Source organism: Gambusia affinis, linkage group LG08 (assembly GCF_019740435.1).
Source record: "Gambusia affinis linkage group LG08, SWU_Gaff_1.0, whole genome shotgun sequence".
Lineage (NCBI taxonomy): Eukaryota > Metazoa > Chordata > Actinopteri > Cyprinodontiformes > Poeciliidae > Gambusia > Gambusia affinis.
Window position 1 is genome coordinate 14,053,815 of NC_057875.1, and position 19,320 is coordinate 14,073,134.

At 39.6% G+C, this 19,320-nt stretch overlaps 2 protein-coding genes across 2 annotated transcripts; one reads left to right on the forward strand and one right to left on the reverse strand.

Moving 5' to 3' along the window:
- The first annotated feature begins 9,502 nt into the window (after nucleotides 1–9,502).
- rag1 (recombination activating 1) lies at nucleotides 9,503–13,610 on the forward strand. Its single transcript, XM_044124520.1, has 3 exons — nucleotides 9,503–9,852; nucleotides 9,945–11,071; nucleotides 11,863–13,610. Exons 1-3 carry the CDS (start codon nucleotides 9,518–9,520, stop codon nucleotides 13,608–13,610), a joined length of 3,210 nt encoding a protein of 1,069 aa, XP_043980455.1. The 5' UTR covers nucleotides 9,503–9,517.
- A 2,544-nt stretch (nucleotides 13,611–16,154) lies between these two features.
- Nucleotides 16,155–19,235, reverse strand: rag2 (recombination activating gene 2). Its single transcript, XM_044124474.1, has 2 exons — nucleotides 18,677–19,235; nucleotides 16,155–18,007 (listed from the first exon to the last, which is right to left on the reverse strand). Exon 2 carries the CDS (start codon nucleotides 17,991–17,993, stop codon nucleotides 16,392–16,394), a length of 1,602 nt encoding a protein of 533 aa, XP_043980409.1. The 5' UTR covers nucleotides 17,994–18,007; nucleotides 18,677–19,235; the 3' UTR covers nucleotides 16,155–16,391.
- Nucleotides 19,236–19,320: the final 85 nt, after the last annotated feature.

The window sequence follows — 19,320 nt, forward strand, 5'->3', positions numbered from 1 at the left end:
CTCTTGTCTCCTTCAACAATCCCAAAACATCCATACTAAATAGTTTGGCCATTGTCAATGGCCCTTAAATTTGAATATGTGTTAGAATGGTCTGTCTTGTTTTTCTCTTTGTTGACCTGTGATACACTGGCAGACTGTCCACGATGTAGCACGCCTCTCACATTAACCTCTGGATATAGAATCAGTGCCTTGTGACCCTTCACTTGTTAAAAAGGTATAGAAACTGATGGATGGATAGTTTCTTTCTTTTTTTATCATCTAGACCATGGATCATAAACTGGATTATTTCCATCCAGTTTATAAACTGGTAGATATTACAATATAGAAAAATTTCTGAGACAAATTTTTAAACTGGTTGAGTGTGATACACTGGTGATAACTTACTTTATTTGCAGTTTGGCTTTTATACTCAGTTTTTAGAGCCCTTTACTTTTTTGTTGCTTATTCAGTTATTTTTAAGTCATTGTCCTAGACTTATTTTATATTCTACATGTGATACACTTTGGTGTAAGTGAGGTTGTTTAAATAAGCTTTATCAATAAATGAGAACAGTTTAGTTTTTTGCTTCCATGAAAGTAGCTTTTAGATGGATGGCAATATATTTTATTACAATTAGCTTCAGTGAATCTATATTTAAACTAAGATTGATTCCAGGTAATGATAGACCCAAAGAGCTTTTTTTGTTTTTCCATTTTTTTGTTTTCATTCTCAAATTATCTGCATTTACCTGCTAATTAGGTACCACACGTTAGTGGTAACAAGTTCAATATTCATACGGTTATTATAATATTTAGAAGTGGTATTTTACACAGTATTATATATACAGACATACACAGGAAATTTCTTATTCAGATTGTTTGTTGATCTTTGGAAGTTGTTTGGTTGGCTGTCTATTTTTTGTTGATATATTCTAATGCAGAACTAAAACAAAAACAAAATAACATTATATGCAATTGCTTGCGCAGTTCACTTGCAACAATGTATAGGGTTCGAATCCAGGCCAGGGCCTTTTTCTGGATATTTTTCAAGCAAAATTTGGACTGCTTTGACAACACTCAATATGTTGTGTCACTCATTTCAGAAAGTGAAACTTCTTTGTTGTACATCATTGATTCTGTAAATCAATCCTGACAGGAGCTCTTGATATTCTAGGCAGTCAGTGTTTGCTCCTATACTGGATTTCTTGGTAAACCTATAGAAAAATAGTAAACGAATGAGCAAGAGAGGCAGCATCATTGACTCACTAACTGCTGTCAACTGTATAGAGCAGAGCCTACTTCTCACCTCAAAGGAAATTCCACACGTTACTCCGTCTGACTAAACAAACACTACCGGTTGCTGTCTTTCACAAAAAGATGAGGGATGAATTAGAATGATGCACTTCCCTCAGGAACCAAAAGCCAAAGCTGCTAAAGGTAGAGGGGGGATGAACAGAGGAATAGGATTTTTATCAACATTGTTATGAGACAGCCATCTCACTTTCCCGTGGCCTCTTTCCCTTATTCCCTATTCAGTTAAAATTTTATTTGCTTATGCACAGACTGTTACACTTGCTTGTACAGGCAAGGCAGTGAATGCAAAACTGTATCAATACCCTCAAACCTACCTGGTCCCAAAGCTGTCACTGAGCAGGTGGAGAGTCTGTTTATTGTGATCTTTATATATTCAATGCTAGTCAATCTCTCATCCAACTACAGGGAATACACGTTAGCCGGGTTATCCCTGAGGCATCTCTGTGTTCTGGTGTAGTGTACAAACACATTCCCCTTGAGTCTGGCTCAACCAATCAACACTTTGTCATTGTGATGTAATTCACGCACTATATGTTAAAATGTAATTTCACAGGGTTACTGTGAAACACAGTGGGACTCCAAAATTATAAGCAATTGCAGTACATTTCTGTTCTTACACTTGCTCCAATAATCATCTCCATCTACAGAATGTGTTTTTGAAGCTGTAAAATGGCTTCCTGGTGGAACATGCTAATACTTGCTTTGCTCCATCACACTCTGGCTACAATGATTATTTGTCTCTCCACAGTCCTTGCCAAATGAAAGAAACATTCCTTGAGGTGTTACTACCTATTCAAAGCGTCTTGAACAGCCCTTTTCTTCATTCTATCATATTTGGACTCCGAGACTTAGACTTTAAACCAATAACTCCAAACTAGTTCTTAATAAGAAACTTCTGCTATCACCGTTGTTGGCTTGTCAGAAACATGGTTGAAATAGTTCAGATAAGGCCCATTAAAAAACAGAAAAGGAAAAGAAAAAAAAAAGTTAAATTTCCTTCTTCTGATTCAAAGATCCAACATTACTTTAAAGTAAAAGAATAGTCTATGCAAGAAGTCTTAAACTCCAGCTCTTTAGGGGGGATGTCTAGCTGCTTGTAGAGTTGTCTCTACACTTCAATAAAATAATCAGCTTGTTAGATTTTGAAAAGAATATATATTTACATTTGCAAACAGATTTTAGTGTCACAGAATAAAGTCACTGGAGTTATAAAAAAAACTTTAAGAAAATATCTAATTGATCCAAAATGGTAGCTCACAATGTAAACCAATAGCTTTGTGACCTGGGCACTTGGATGATGACCCACATTCCTTCACAATCAAATTGACTACATTTGCTCTTACTTGTACAACTTTGTGTAGAGGAGGCAAAACTTACATGACCCTTTATACAAATAATAAGACAACACATCTGTACAAACTGCAAACAAAAAGGTTATATTTTGTTATACAGACAAACTAAAGTGAGCAGAGCGTCCTACCCTATTTTATAGAAGATTACTATTGTGGATTTTAATGCACATTTTGCATTAAAACCAAACTCACAAACTGATGAAACTAGCCTTCCCAATTACTAATATAAAAATAATAATAATCTAGTGGGCTCCATATGATTTCAGTTATGTCACAAAGAGCCACTTCAGCATGTCTGAAGTGGCTCTTTCAATGTTAACCTCATGTACTGCAGACCCATGCACCAATGCTATGCAAGTGTTACATGATGATGTCATTAATTGTAAAAAGAAAAGACTCTGTGGCTGAGGCACAGACAGGGGCAGTGCTCTAAAATACTTTAAAGAAATAAAGTAAAGCCAGGAAATCATTACATGATTTGTTTAAAAAGTTTGTGAATGCAACCCACTTATGATGGTTTAAACAATTTGCCAGGAAATTCTCTCTTTATGGACTGTGAGAGTTTGAAATCTTAAGTAGTTGTTTACAAGATAGAATCCTTCAGCTGACAGACCTTCTGTGTAAACCAGACCCAGACAGTTTGTGGAAAATAGAACTAATGCATAATTATACACGAGACATTCTCAGACAGTCGATCTTCATGTCACCAGAGGACCCCTGGTATCAACATGACTGCTCTACAATCAGTACAATCTACATTTATTTAACACAGAATTAATTAAAGAGCATTGTTTATTTTTGATGAAATACACTGGTCCTGATTCTCCAATTCTTCTCTAGTGCTCCCGAATCAGGCTCAGGCTTGATCAGCATCCATCTGGATTGTCTGAACAGATGTAGATCTAACTTTATAGAGGGCTGAAGTGTTAAGCAGTTGTGCAATGTACAATCACTCGTAACCTTTTTAGATATACCTTCAAAGTACCAGGTTGAACCCGCTTTTACCTTCAAATGTGAAGTGCTTTTATGCTTCATATTTTCAAATTTCCAGACCCTTCTCTCTAAATCTGAGACATGGCTGTGCAAGAAAATCCCAAAGGATAAGTTTCTGAAATACTCTTAGCAACCAGTCTTGCAGCAACAACCAGGCCGTGTTCAAAGTGTCAATCTAATTTCTTCCCTATTCTGATGTCTTTGAACTTTAGCAAGTTTTTTTTCACTGTGTAGGGTTGAGTCACTGTTTGTTTTACACATCTGAATGCATATACCCAATAAAGAAGCCAGTAAGAGTGTTATTCCTGCAGTCTCTGCATGTTAATTATATTTGAAAGCTATCCAGTAAATGTTAAAGGAATATTAATTTTTTTCTATTTGAGCAGAAGATGCTCAAATTGGATGCTGTGTAAGTGGTTCTTCAGATTATATAACTCACCAGAGATGAAGAGAACTGGCCCCAAACCAAAATAACTGCACTGCCCTGGGGGAAACTTTTTAATGCAGGACACGTAACGAACTATTACTATCCCTGCAATAGGATATCCAATAGAATGAATATTTGGGTTGCTGGCCATGAAAGGTATTAAGCACAAAGGACGTAAGTAGCTTGTGGTGGAAATTATTCACAGAAGCAGTGATTTTGTGCTGTTTTTTTTTTTTCATCTATCTCAACAACAATTACAGCTACTTCATTCAGGGTTACTCACAAAAACCCTTCAGTGCAGAAGGAGGGAATTTTAATTAAACACCTCATTGATGAAATCAAAACCACATTTATTAAATAACTGGAAGAAGAAAAATGTGAGACAAATTAAAAAAAAAAAGAGACAGGGTGAGGGAGAGATAGGGAGATGAGAAATTGTGGCTTTGCTAAGATGGGGGCAGGGTTTGAAAGGGATGTTTTGGCAGGAAGCTTTGATGAACAGGTCTGTGATGAAATCCACCTCCATTGAGCATTAATCTACCAAATCATGTCTCTGAATGAGGGATAGAGTATGTGGACATTGAGAGGCAACTAACAGAGTACTGTCTGATAGAAGCCAAAGAAGCAGCTGGACATGCTTTGAAGCTGCAGTTTTAAAAAAAAATTGCATAGCAATGTGAAATGCCCCTTTCACTCTGCATGTAATCAGTACAATTCCCACATCCGTTGTGACATTTTGAAATATCATTGTGCAATTTTGGTCGGCCTATTCAAACCTAGACATTTCTGACATTTTTATTTCTTCTAAGGGAGATACCAGCACAACTAAGGAATTCGTTCATTGTCTGTTTCTGCTATTGACACATTTTCATAAGCTGCTGGAACGACAGGAGCTGTCTGAGAACCGTTTTTGGATCTGTGACTTGCGCAGTTCTGCCTGGAGGGCTTGATCTCTTTCCCCTCTTTCCTTGTCACAGCCTGCAATCAGCCTAAGCCCCTTTGTGCTCTCTGTTCAGAACTAAGCCTGTTATCCTGTGGAACTCCTTTACAAACGATCACTACCATATCCCTCTCCTTTATCTTTCACCACCCTCTCACTCCCATGTCCTATTTGTTCTGTCTCTTTGTTTTACACACACACATATCTGACTCTAACAACTATGAAGTCTCTCAAGGATGGATTAGTGGAACTACTTTATATTTATTTGATCTTTATCATAACCTACACATTGGCATAGGCTGACAAAAACAGAAACGGAACTCTGTATCCTTCTCTACCTCAGTTAGTTGCAAAAGTATTAAATACACCTAAGGTTTTGAAAAATAATTTAAAAAATAGTACATAATTGTAATATAGAAAAGACAAGATTGGCATACATATTTGCATAATGTAACTAGCCCATTTGAAGGATGTAGTGGACAAGCTCTGATTAAGAAAAAGTGAATAGCATAACAACTGTACAACAAACTGACTTATAAGTGTGGAGAAAATTACTGGGGACCAGGTGAGTATAATGAGTAAATTCAGTGCAGTTTGGTGAGGAGCTGAACTCGTGAGATGAAAGAAAATGAGCAATTAGGACATTTTCCAATACAGAGTGATTTAAAACATGACACACAAGCCCATTTAATTAAAATACAAAGATAATGATAATCTAAACCAACCAATAAAAGAACAGATCAAGAATAATGGAAAGAACCTTGAAGCAAAAAGGCTAGCCACCTAAGCAACAAAACAAACAAAGGCAGTCTTAGTAATTCTGTAAGAGCTGCAGAGACATTTATTTTTCTTTCATTTCTATATAGGCTATATAGCCTAACCCTGACACTTACACTAAACATCTCAAACCTAATTTATGCCTAAAGTTAAACCTAACATATACTAAATTCCCAACTTAGCCATAAATTTAACCATATGCCCCAAAACAGCACTTCTTCTCATGGGGCCCAGGCTTTAGGCCCCATGAGGAGCAGTGCATCCTCACAACATGGTGTATGTGGGAAAAACGTGCCATAGAAGGTGAAAAATGCTAGAACACGCCTACCTTCACGCACACACTCCAAGTGTGAGTTGTCAGTTGCACATTTCAAACTCATCTATGTTCTCCTAAACTGCAGTTTGTGGTCTCCCTGGGGTTTGCTTCCCACATTCATAACACTCCCTCCATGCCAGGTGGCTGTCTCCACAAGTCGTCTTCCTCATAAATCAGACTGCCTTTGAGTTGATCAATAACAAGTCAATTAGCAGGCGCAGAGAGATAAGGGTCTCTGGGGGTCACTGCTTGTTTGTCAGGCAGACATCTGCAGCTTTGTCTCTGTCTGCCACGGAGCTAGGTGTGTCGTTTACCTTGAAATCATGTGGCTACTTGGCTATCATAAATCTAACTATCAACTATAAATAGGTCTGGAGCATCTTGCTATAATCCATCATTTGTTTGTTCTTGGATAATGAATCATGCTTTGCACACCTTAGATCTCTCTGCTCTGTGTGACGGATTTGGATGTGCCTTGAAAACAGCACTGACTGTGCTTGTAAACTTCTTCCTGGAATAGATCCTCTTGTCAAAAAAAGGAAGAAAGAAATAGAAAAATGAAAACGGATTCTGCCGTCGAAGGTCACAATCGGCCATAAGCACCAAATGGAAGATGCGAGGCCTGCCAGTATTCATCCTGCTCCCCTGTTAGGCTGACAAGGCTGGGAAAGACCCAACTGTTGTTTGGTGCCCACTGACTGTGTATCTAATGACTTGGATGGCAAATCCAAAGCAACAGTAACAGGCTCCTGTGGCGAGTACATCAGATTAATCCCCTGGATAATTAGAAACAAGAGTGATCTTGGGCAAATACTCTGCATACCTGCTGGGACGCCACAACAAATGATACTGTATAATATAAACTTGTCACAAATAGGGAGCTAAATAAAGGATGCAGAGAGATTATTAAAATATGCAACTATGAGCCATTGATGAAAAATTGAACATACATGGATGCTTTCTTAAATGTCTTGCTTATTTACTGGATGTTCAGTCTGAAAAACTAATTTGCAAAAATAGTAACCATCAAATGAACAATCAGATAATTTATTCTGCATAATGAGTCACTGTTATACCCTCTTTTGTCCTTTTGATTAACAGTAGATTGACTGTAATAAGATATTTACATGATGAAATTATTAAATTGTTTATTTTGCTATAGCTAAATGTAACTTCCTGTCTCAGTTAAGGTGTAATTTGAGGATTTTCTCGCTTAATCATTGCAAAAGGTGTTTTGGCTCTTTCACATTTTGTGATGTTACAACCATAAATATTAAAGTACTTTATTGATAACTTATGTAAAATGCAAACACAAAGTAGTACATTGTATCCTCAGTGGTCATTGGATGAGAGGCAAGTAAATTCTGCTGGAACGGTTGCCAGTCCATCACACAGTATAAACAATCATTTATACACAAACTCATAATCAAGGGGAGTTTTTCAGAGGACATTTAACCCAAGAATCACAAGGAGCAGATGTATACTCCATTCAGAAAGATCCCAGGCCACAATTTGAATAGTGGACCTTCTTGCTGCAAGACAACAGTGAACCAAATGAGGAATCAACAAGCCAAAAATGTATAAAAATAACATTTTCTTTTATACATTTTCGAAAAATGTCTAAAATTTTTTATAAATTTTATGAATAAAATTTATAAACTAAATAAATAAATTGTTATTTTGTTAGAATTATGGAAGCCAAGTGTTTCCAGTTTTGTTGTGAGAAGGTATTTGAAATCACATACAAATTTTTTTCCACTTTGTTTTTATTCTTTGAGCCTATCATTTTTAATGAAATACATGGATAAATGTAGTTGTGGTATGACCAATTATAAAGAAATATTCTTTCTCTTAAAGTGCACACAGTTTTCTTTCTTGTTGATCAGGCCTTGCATGATCTGTTGTTTTTCTCTGTCTTTTTGCCATTTGTTTGTTTAACAGTCTCTGTTGCAGTGAAGCCACCTGGATGAAGTGAACCTGCAGATGGATTTGAGGAGCACAGGATCAGTGTGTTGTGGTAAAAAGCAGTTTGTTTGGGGTATGCCGTTGGATTCTGCATGCAGCAGTTCCAACTGCTGTTTGGGGTCGACCTTGTTTTTTTATTTTTTTTGTCAGCTGCTTGTATCAGGTGGCAAGAGTTGACTGTTGGGATTCCATCACAGGACGGGTATAAATACAGCATGGTATGGAGCAATCCCACTGTATGAAACCACAACTCCAAACTGTGACAGACTCTCCAACACAAATACAGTGTATTGTGCGCACCGTGAAAAGGGGACTGGCTCCAGGGCTTCCCTTGTGCTCCCTTGCAGAAAGAGGCCCCAAGGGAGCCGATGCCAGCTGAGACTGAAAAACAAGGTAAGAGCCCAGCTGATACACATGCATACAGGCTCAGCTGTTTGTCTTAGATGAGGGTTCAGCCCGTGAAGCAGACATAGATCTAGGAAATGGAGTAGTCTGACAGCTTTAAGCCTCCAAGGGAGAAAACACACAGAGAGCACTAAAAGATGGATAGACAGAGGATTCTACAGTGTGTCTGCTATTGGAGTGAAATGGTAAGACTCTGGTAGTTTCTAAGATTGTTTGACTCCCTTTTTGTCAGAACTGGTAATAGAACATGGATTTTATGGAAGGAGACTACAGAAGGTCTATTAGAGCATCAATACCATAGATCTGACCTGTATAGTGTCATAAAACTACTTGGTGGGACTGAAATACAATTTCTAAACTGTTTAAAGCTATGCTTCAAATACGTCTTCTCTTGATGTTTATTCAATGTGATGCTTTCTTGTTTTCTTTTCTGCTTGTACTTGGTCAATATCTAGGTATTATGTGGTAGGTTTGCCTTTTTTTTCCCCAGCAGCATTTAAAATGTCAGTTGAAGTCTCCCAGAGCTCCAATTCTCCTCACAGCCAAGAAAATGACAAACAGAGATGACTGACAGCTTTGCAGAAATAAGGCTGTCCATTTAGAAAACTTGCTGTGTCAAAGAGAGAGAGAGAGAAAAAAAGAAGATGCAGCCTCTCTGGGAAAGATGGGTTTGAAGAGGGGAGAGATATGAACATTTTGGTGTTGTATTGATCCTCTAATGCTTTGCTCATGCATTTTACAGAAGATCCAAATGCCACTTATGATATAATACAGCAGTCGAGGTCGAGGCTCTGGCTGCTCAATGGGATTTCAGGGTTTGCAGTGTATAAATTCATTGAGAATCAAGTGAGGCTCTTAGGTTGTGTCTAGGGATCAGCTCTGAGAACACACCAATTTTAAGTCCTAATGAGGGATTTGAACTATCCAGTCTTTTCTGTATCCATTATTTCATGCACAGATGGAATTATTTTAATACTTTTGCAGTACATCACATGAATCTCCCCTTTTCTCTCTCCTCTCCTCTTCAGGGTCCAAGATCTAATTCTCATCATGGCAGCAGAGAACCCAGAGACAGATGGTCCCAGATCCTTCATGCCTGCTGAGCTCCAGCATCCCCACTCTAAGTATTCTCAGTGGAAGTTTAAGCTGTTTAGGGTGAAATCTATGGAGAAGGCACCTCTGCCGAGTGAGACACAGACCGAGATAGGAGCTTCATTAGGGATCTCACCTCCTAACGCTCCAAATATAGAAGCAGATCATGGAGGGGGACTAGCGAGTGTTATGAAATTGTGCCTTGGGGGGAAAAGCAAAGAAAATGTGGAAGGCGCTGGTAAGAGAGTTGATATGAAACTGCAGGAAATGGACACCCACATGAACCATCTCAGGTGATGAGCTATGAAAAAAAAAAGTATGATCTCATAATATTGCTCTCTGTAATTCTTTCAGAGATGATGACACTGATTTTATTTCCATGTAGGTGCTTGTGCCGCATCTGTGGAATGATCCTGAGGAAGGTCAAAGGACCTGTGCATGATGTCCATGGTGATCTGGATGACGCAAGCAAGTGTGTGCTCCGCAAAATGGGTTGCAAGTTTACGAGCTGGCCAGACATACTTCTGAAAGTATTCAAGGTGGATGTGACAGAGGACGCAGAATCCATCCACCCTCTTTCCTTCTGCCATCGCTGCTGGCTTGCCGCCATACGAGGAGGAGGGGTCTGCAGCTTCACTAGAACAAAAGTCCCAGAGTGGAAGCCCCACACCTCCCACTGCTACCTGTGCTCCCCCAAAAAGTCATCATTTCAAAGGACTGGAAGAAAGAGGAGGAAGGTTGTTCCTAAAGTCCAGAGTTTGGCCAAAAGGGCCAGGTGGGACCACAGTGACACCATTGCTGTTGGTGAGAAGAGAGCCCTTAGACCCTTTGGAGACTGCCACAATCCTGTGCTGAGGGCCTGGAAAAAAAATGCTATCCAGAGAGAACAGTGGGTAAAGAATATCACGCACTGCCAAAATGATCACCTTAACACCAAACTGATTGCAGAAAAGCTACCTGCGGATTTTATCATTTCTTTCACCTGCCTGGTGTGTGACCACCTGCTCTGTGATCCAGTTCAGTCCCCCTGTGGGCATCTCTTCTGCCGCAGCTGCATTATAAAATTTACCCACGTTCTGGGACCCCACTGCCCTTCATGCAACGTTTCTTGTGCTCCTGATGATCTCATCCCTCCTGCCAAAACCTTCTTATCAACTCTCTACTCTCTGCCTCTGCTGTGTCCCTGTGAAGGTTGTGGTGAGCACGTGCAGTTAGGCTTGTTCAAGGCCCACTGTCTAAACCATGAGTTGGAGCCGGGTACAAGCAAACACTCATCTCAGTTTCAAAGCTACCTGCTAACCAATAAGGGAGGGAGACCCCGCCAGCACTTGCTCTCCTTAACCCGTCGTGCCCAGAAGCACCGACTGAAGGATCTGAAGAGCCAGGTGAAGGTGTTTGCAGACAAAGAAGAAGGCGGTGATCTGAAGTCTGTGTGCTTGACACTGTTTCTGCTCGCTCTGAGATCTGGAAATGAACACCGGCAGGCAGACGAGCTGGAGGCCATGATGCAAGGTAAAAAGTTATTTTAAGCTTTCACTCAGTCAGTGTAGCAATGAATAGCAATGAAAAGCAGACAAAAAGCCAACTGTTAACTATGATCATGTTTGCTCATTAATATACCCCCTTCCTCTGAGGAATACACGAATCTCATAAATAACAATGAGTTGAAAAGTTCAATACTGCAGGGAGAGAAATTGTTTTCTGGCAATTGATCAGAAATTTGTTGCATTATTGTCCACCTCTGTTACAGACACAGCCATCCCCAATGCCCCCTCTGGTTCCACTCATCTTGTCTGTCAGTCCATCAGTCTCACACTCCCTTTAATGCACAGTAACAAGTCTTGTGCAGGGGTTGTTAGAATCAAAACAACATCAGCAGCGCTTGTATCTGCAAATTACACAGACAGCACCATCCTCCTCTCTGGGGAATTGAAGGCAGCTGGTGTCTGTTTTCATCTTCAGCCAATACATCACTTTTGCCAGCTTCACTTTTGCCAGTTTTACTCTGTCCCTTTCTAACATCTGGAAAATAGGGAGTATTGGATCTTGTAATAATGTGTTTGTGGACTTTTGATGATAATATGTTCACATTTAGGTGGAAAATTTGTAATTTTCTCTGCATCACTGTGGAAATTATTTCAAATGTAGGAAAATAACTGAACGAATGGCAGACTGCATTTTATTTTTCAAATAATAAGATATTAGATTTGTGCATCTACAATCCTGTTACGTTGTCATATGTTTTTAGCTACTTTTGTCTTTCTCACAAACTTATTCTCCTTGTATTGTTTCTCTCTCCACAGGCAGAGGCTTTGGATTGAGTCCTGCTGTGTGCCTGGCCATTCGTGTCAACACATTCCTGAGCTGCAGCCAGTATCATAAGATGTATCGAACAGTCAAAGCTACAAGTGGCCGCCAAATCTTTCAGCCCTTGCACACCCTCAGAGCTGCAGAAAAGGAACTTCTTCCTGGCTTTCACCAGTTTGAATGGCAGCCAGCTCTCAAAAACGTGTCCACATCTTGTAACGTTGGCATCATAAATGGGCTGTCAGGATGGACATCTTCGTTAGATGACTCCCCAGCTGACACCATCACCCGGCGCTTTCGCTATGATGTGGCGCTTGTTGGAGCACTGAAGGACCTTGAGGAGGACATCATGGAAGGTCTGAGAGACACTGGGATGGAAGATAGCGCTTGCACCTTGGGCTTTAGAGTCATGATCAAGGAGTGCTGTGATGGCATGGGTGATGTTAGCGAAAAGCATGGTGGAGGACCAGCTGTTCCTGAGAAGGCTGTTCGCTTCTCTTTCACTGTTATGTCTGTCTCTATCCAGGCTGAAGATGAACAGGAGGAGGTCACAATTTTCACAGAGCCAAAGCCCAACTCTGAACTATCCTGTAAGCCCCTTTGCCTTATGTTTGTGGATGAGTCTGACCACGAGACTCTCACTGCTGTTTTGGGGCCTATAGTTGCAGAGCGAAATGCGATGAAAGAGAGCAGGCTCATTCTATCTATGGGCGGCATGCCACGCTCCTTTCGCTTCCACTTCAGGGGCACAGGGTATGATGAAAAGATGGTGCGTGAAATGGAGGGCCTGGAAGCTTCGGGATCTACATATATCTGTACTTTGTGTGACTCCAGTCGAGCAGAGGCTGCTCAAAACATGGTGTTACACTCCATCACCCGCAGCCATGATGAGAATCTGGAACGTTATGAAATATGGAGAACCAACCCCTTTTCTGAGTCTGTAGATGAGCTACGAGACAGAGTCAAAGGAGTCTCAGCCAAGCCCTTTCTGGAGACCCAGCCCACGCTAGATGCATTGCACTGCGACATAGGCAATGCCACTGAATTCTACAAAATCTTCCAGGATGAAATTGGAGAAGTGTTTAAGAACCCCAACCCCAGCAGAGAGCAACGGCGCAGCTGGAGGGCAGCCTTGGATAAACAGCTGAGGAAGAAGATGAAGCTTAAACCAGTGATGAGGATGAATGGGAACTATGCCCGAAGGTTAATGACCATGGAGGCTACCGAGGTGGTTTGTGAACTGGTGCCCTCAGAGGAGAGGAGAGAGGTCCTGAGGGAACTCATGAGGCTCTACCTCCAAATGAAACCTGTGTGGCGTGCCACCTGTCCAGCCAAGGAGTGCCCTGACCAGCTGTGCCGCTACAGTTTTAACTCCCAGCGCTTTGCCGACCTGCTCTCCGCTACCTTCAAGTACAGGTATAACGGAAAAATAACCAATTACCTGCACAAGACCCTGGCCCATGTGCCTGAAATTATAGAGAGAGATGGATCTATTGGAGCCTGGGCCAGCGAGGGGAACGAGTCGGCAAACAAACTGTTCAGGCGTTTCAGGAAGATGAATGCACGTCAGTCCAAGGCCTTTGAACTGGAAGACGTGCTAAAACACCACTGGCTCTACACTTCTAAGTACTTGCAGAAGTTTATGGAGGCTCACAAAGACTCTGCTAAAGCTTTCCAGGCAACAATAGATCCAGAAGAGAACCAGGATGATGAAGAGTTGACTCCAGAAATAACTGGGTTTTGATTTCTGTTAGTTCTGTCTCCATGATTGATTTATTTTAAGAGAGTCAGTAATCTCTCACTTACCTCAATGTTTATGTTTTCTCAGTTTAAATGCTTATTGATATTCCAGGCACAACAGAAATGGAGTAGGTTTATATGTCCTTTAAGAATACATTGTACATATTTTGGCATTTGATTTAATTTTTAGATTGTATTGTTTTTGATTGTGATTGTTAGAGTCGTTGACATCTTTTGTTAGATAAAACAAAAGACATTTTCTTGAGGAAATAACATTTTGCACTTAAAACAATCAGTACTTTTGAATTCTATGCAAAAATAATAGTTTTTCACGAGTATTTGGTTTTTACGTTTTGAACATAGACATATTTGAACTGCCATATTTGTTTTACTACCTGTTCCTGCATTTCAGAAATAACTGAGGAAGTCACTGCAAACATAACACACAAGTTTCTTTTCTTTGCTTTTCCTCCCACTTTTTTTTTTTTTAAATCTTTGCTGTCTGAAATATGGCACATTTTATTGTATTGCAAGGATATGACACATTTATGAATTTATACAGGGGGATATTTATGGAAGCAGATGAAAGAGCTGTAAGTCATGGACTAAAATTGTGTTAAAAAAGACCACATTTGTGGCTACTGTATTAATATATCATTTTAGCCAAAGGAAAATGCAATCACAGGGCCCTAAATGTTCTTTGTTTCATGAGTGCCCTCTGAAAAAGATGACTTTAGAGCTTTATCGTAGGGTCCCCAGGGGCCAGAATAGATGCTGGGTCACTTTGAAACAATTTTTTATCTCTTTTAGGCTTTGCACAGCAGAGGATAGATGATAGTTATTCGAATTCTTCTCATAAAATGAAGCATATACTGACCTTTTTGTTGATACCATAAGAATATAGTGTGGTCCATTAGAGAGCCTAATACCCCATGGACTCTCCAGTAGGGATTTTTCTTCACTTTTGTTTATGACCTGGTTCTTTTTCTCCTTCAGTATTTCTTCACTGCCACTGTTGACAGAGAAGAGAGATGGGCAGGACCAGAAAGTCTAATTTGTTGGCAACTTTATTTGTTTGATTGATTGATTATATTGTCTGTTTCTGCCCACGGTATTTTGAATTGTGACAGGCAATTTTCTTTTTCTTTCTTGATTGAATGTTTGGTTTTGTTTTACTGCCATATGTTTAACCATACAAATGCAATGAAATATTCACATTTCATTGGAAAGTTGTCAGAGCTCTACAATAACATCATTTTTTAGAGAGCATTACGTTGAAAATTGCTGCATGTATGTTTTTGCAATTATGAATTGCATTTCCAAAGTAATGGATGATGGATGATTCACCAAATTTCACTTGCTCCGTTTTGCCGTGTTTTTCCTCATTTTGCGCTGTCAGCCCTACACTAAACATACACTCAAGTGAACTATGGATAGGTTTCTCTGGTGATCTTCAAAGAGAATAAAAATATTACACTACAGCTGTGCTGTTTTGTTCAGATTTTCCTGTGCTGTCACTCAGCCTCATAAGCAATGTCTTACTGAAAAGCTTTTTCTGTACACCATGGAAATTGTTTTTTTTTGTTTTCAAGATAAATAAATAAAGACAATACTTGACCTCGTTACTAATAATTTCATTTCATTGAATTTTCTTCAATAGCTAGAAAAGCCCTTGTTTTACTCTAGAGTAGAATTTAAAGAATCCAGTGTTGTATAAGAAATGACAAGACAATTATGAAATATATATATATTTTTAAATTATGAACCATAGAAATATAGCTTCTAAAATATCAAATATTACAAAAAATAATGTAGATCTGAAGTATATTTTTAAATGGGAATTTTAACTTTTAATGACTGTCAAATACTTTACTAGTTGAAGTTAGGACATTGTTGAAAAGTTCATGCATTTGAATAACTTGTCTCATTTATTAAAATACATTCTATGCATTAATGACACTCAGATTTATTTCAAAACTTTATTTTGGTTAATATTGTTGTTTTTCCATATAGCTAGAGTCAATGACACCATCACATTTAAGAGAAGAAAATTACATCACCCCATTAGAAACCTTTTAACCAAAACATGTGGGCTTTGTGAAAAGTATGTATAATACTTTAAAGTATTTTTTTTTCTTCAAAAGTTACTTGTAATTTTACTGGAAGTTACCAAAGTAAAAGCAATATTCAACCAAACTTTCCTGTACAAACTGACAAAGAAATAATAATACACCCAGCACCATGACAAAGAATATGTGTTTTTCTTGCCAAGCGGATAGTGAAGAAAGTAAAAATCCCTTCAAAATTTCCTGAGACCTGAAGTAATATTTTTAGTATGAGAACCTTCTTATTTAATTAAACATATATTAATATCTCCTTTCACCAGATAAATCAATTATTTACTTCCCACTGTAAATGTGAAACACTCACAAACTATTATTGAAGTACAAGTCAAAATACACAATTCAAAGTCACAAAATGCATCTTTATTAAATTTTTATTTTCATCACACATTTTTTTTGTTACATTGTATTGAGTGATTGCAACTTTCAACAGGGAATCTATGATTAATACAATGCCTTAAAGAACAGTAGAAAGTAAGATCTGTGGTAATTCATTTCATTTAGAATTTTTCATTAAAATGTTAAAATTGAAGCAGAACATCTTGCATTTCTCAATGTATTCAGGGAGTTCTCTTCAAAGTATGCATCTTGTACAATTAATTTGTATTCCAAGGAAAACACACAGATTGAAATTTCCACAACTATAATAAAGAAAATGGAACTCAATCAAAAAGTCTCTTGAAAAAACTTTTTTTGGCTGGGGACATTTTGAACATCAGGGATCCATTTCTCTCCTTCACTTTCATTGGGGTGCGCTTCACTGGAATAATCTGTCGTGGTGGGGTCATCTCCTGGTGAGGCAGACCTCCATGATCTAAACAGAAGTACTTTTTGCTCCCCTGAGACAGTTTGACTAACAGGGTCTCAGACAGCTCCATGCACTGAGCATGGACCCAGTGTCCCTCCTCCCCTTTTGAGCAGAAAATCATGGCTGGACGATGGAGCTCTGTGGAGTATAATGGCTCCCATGTGTTGGGGTTCACCTGACAGCCAAGGCAGCATTTGATCCAGTAACCAGTTTGTGATTCATCCTCCTCATCCTCTTCATTGTAATTGTCTCCCTCGTCATCGCTGCTGTTTTCCAGCTCGTGTGGCTCACGACCAAAGTAGAGCTCCTCAGAGTCCTCAAGCGGAGTGGAGTTGTCGTAATCTGTTGACTCTTGGCTGCATGCCTGGATCCCTTCTTCCTCGTTGGATTCCTTCTCTTGTTGGAAGCTGACATGATAGAAGTAATGCACATCAGGCTGGGATGGTCTTCCTTCAGTGGGAACAGCCAACAGGATGGAGCCGTCTCCAGCACTGCCTCCAAACCATGTACGACTATGGATGATATCTTGAGTCCACTTGGGAGGTTCTAGGTGTTCAATGTGGATCCCCTTCTCATCCAGAATGACCATGTTGCACTCCATTCTCTTTTGGGAGTCAGACTGGTATCCGCCTAACACAATATATTTATGACCAGGACCTGTGCGTGTAATGAGGGCACTAGAGATGGACAAGCCAAAGTCTAGGGTCTCGCAGGAAAGCAAAGGGCTTCCCTGCAGGAGTTCCACACGAAGGCGGAACAGACGAGGAGGACGTGAGTCAGAGGTGATAGAATGGCCTCCAATAAAGTACACACTGTCCTCTCTGGCAATAGCTACGTGAAAGGACTGCCCGTCACTGAGCTCAGGCAAAGTGTGAGCTGAGGAGCACCCAAACTCAAGATCAAAGAGGAAAACCTGAGGAGGACAGTCAACAACACTGTTCCATCTTTCTGTGGTCCGCTCTCCTGCAGGCATGTAGGACCTGCCCCCAAACATCACACAAGCTGTCTTCCCACGGCTTTGCACGATGCTCATTGCATGGCCATATCGGGCCCCTGGCACTTCCCCCACCAGCTCTTTCTCTTTGCACTTGAGCGTTAGTTTGCGATTGCAACCCCGACTATCCATAGTAAGCAGGTACAAGCTTGATGATATCTCATTGTTAGGGGTGCGGCCTCCATGGATGAGGTAACTCTCTGGGAGTCCATCATAGGGGTCGAGGCGGCAGACGGCTGGACAGCGCAGCGGAGGGAGATAACACGAGTCGTTAGAGAAGGATATGGCCCTCAGCTTCATCTCACTATGTTTGAACCTGACACCAAAGATTCCTGTCGGACATGACCGCTTTGGCCAGCCTTTCTGGCCAAACAGCAGGATTTCCCCATCCAGCTGCAACAGGGAGCAGCCAGGCTGCAGGAGGCTTGCACAGTTCACTGGCGTTAATGCTTGCAGGGTCATGATCTGCCAGGTGCCTGCATCAAAACAGCAATCAAACACACAAACATGATGTGTCAGTCAGTCAGCTGTTGTTTGTTTTCAATGAGGGCTTTTAAATTTCTACTTCCTGTTTTTTTCATGTGAACAACCACAATTACTGTAATTCTAATAGTAGCAATGACACATACAAGTACTATAGGTTTTCATACAGACTGGCTTTTAGTCTGTTCCTTTGATGAATAAAAAATGAAGGCATTTGCTTGGAATACAAATGGCAAAATATTTATGATATTCAAATACTTCATAGCAGACATAGTCACTAAATTAAAAACTACACTGCAACAAGTCTAATGCTACAATTGTACATTTACTTCTGAACACAGCAAAGTCTGCAGTGCTGGAATGCATCGTGCTATTTTTGAAAGCAATGCCGGTTTAATTATTTATTTTAGACAGCTAAGTAGATAAATAGCTCTATTTTATGGGTTTGCCTTTTTTATTTCCCCACATATTTAAACTATATAGCTTTCAGTTAGAGCCTCACAGCCAAACATTAATCTTTTCAGGAGATTAGTCAGTGGCAATGAATAAGATTACAATAAGTAAATGCTCTTTTCTAGCTTTAACAGTAACCTGAGAAGGGAAAGTACAAGAATTGAGTCTTTTACCGATCCTAATGATACGTTAAATTTTTATTTGCTTACCTTACAAGCAGAAGTGAGATCTAGAGGGCAAGATCAATTTTAATGTACTGTAAATCTTTTTTCCCCCCAAGAAGAAGCTTAAAAGGTCTTGTTCCCGATCCTTGATGAAGGCAGAAAGTGGTTGAGATTGTGAAGCTTCGTTGACTTTCAAACACTTCCAGATCTTGAGGTTAACAGTCTGTGACTGCTGCACGCTGGCAGGTGTGCCAAATGAGTGCTTCCAGTTTGTCAGTTCTCCGTACTTTAACTGTATGTCATCTATATTATAAAGAGAACAAATGGATATTTGAAACCATTTTCAACAAATGTAAAAATATTTTATGTGTTTCTGTGAAAACCATTTTTTTATGAATGTCTGAGCCTCCACAATCAATAATAGTTCAAATCAGCCCTTATTAGAAGAAATCTAGAATACATCTGAATGCACAGCACATAAAACTTTGAGGCGGGAGGACAACAGCAGCTAAAGACCACAAGTCCAGATCGATGTAGCAGAGAATTAAGGTAGTTCTGAAGACAAAAGGGATCCAGTCCAGTACTAACAAGTTGTACTTCATAGTGTTGCTTGAGAGAAAGTGTAACAACTGAAGAAAAAAAATATGTAGAAGAAATTTAAATGAGAAAATCCAAGACAGGAAATGGGA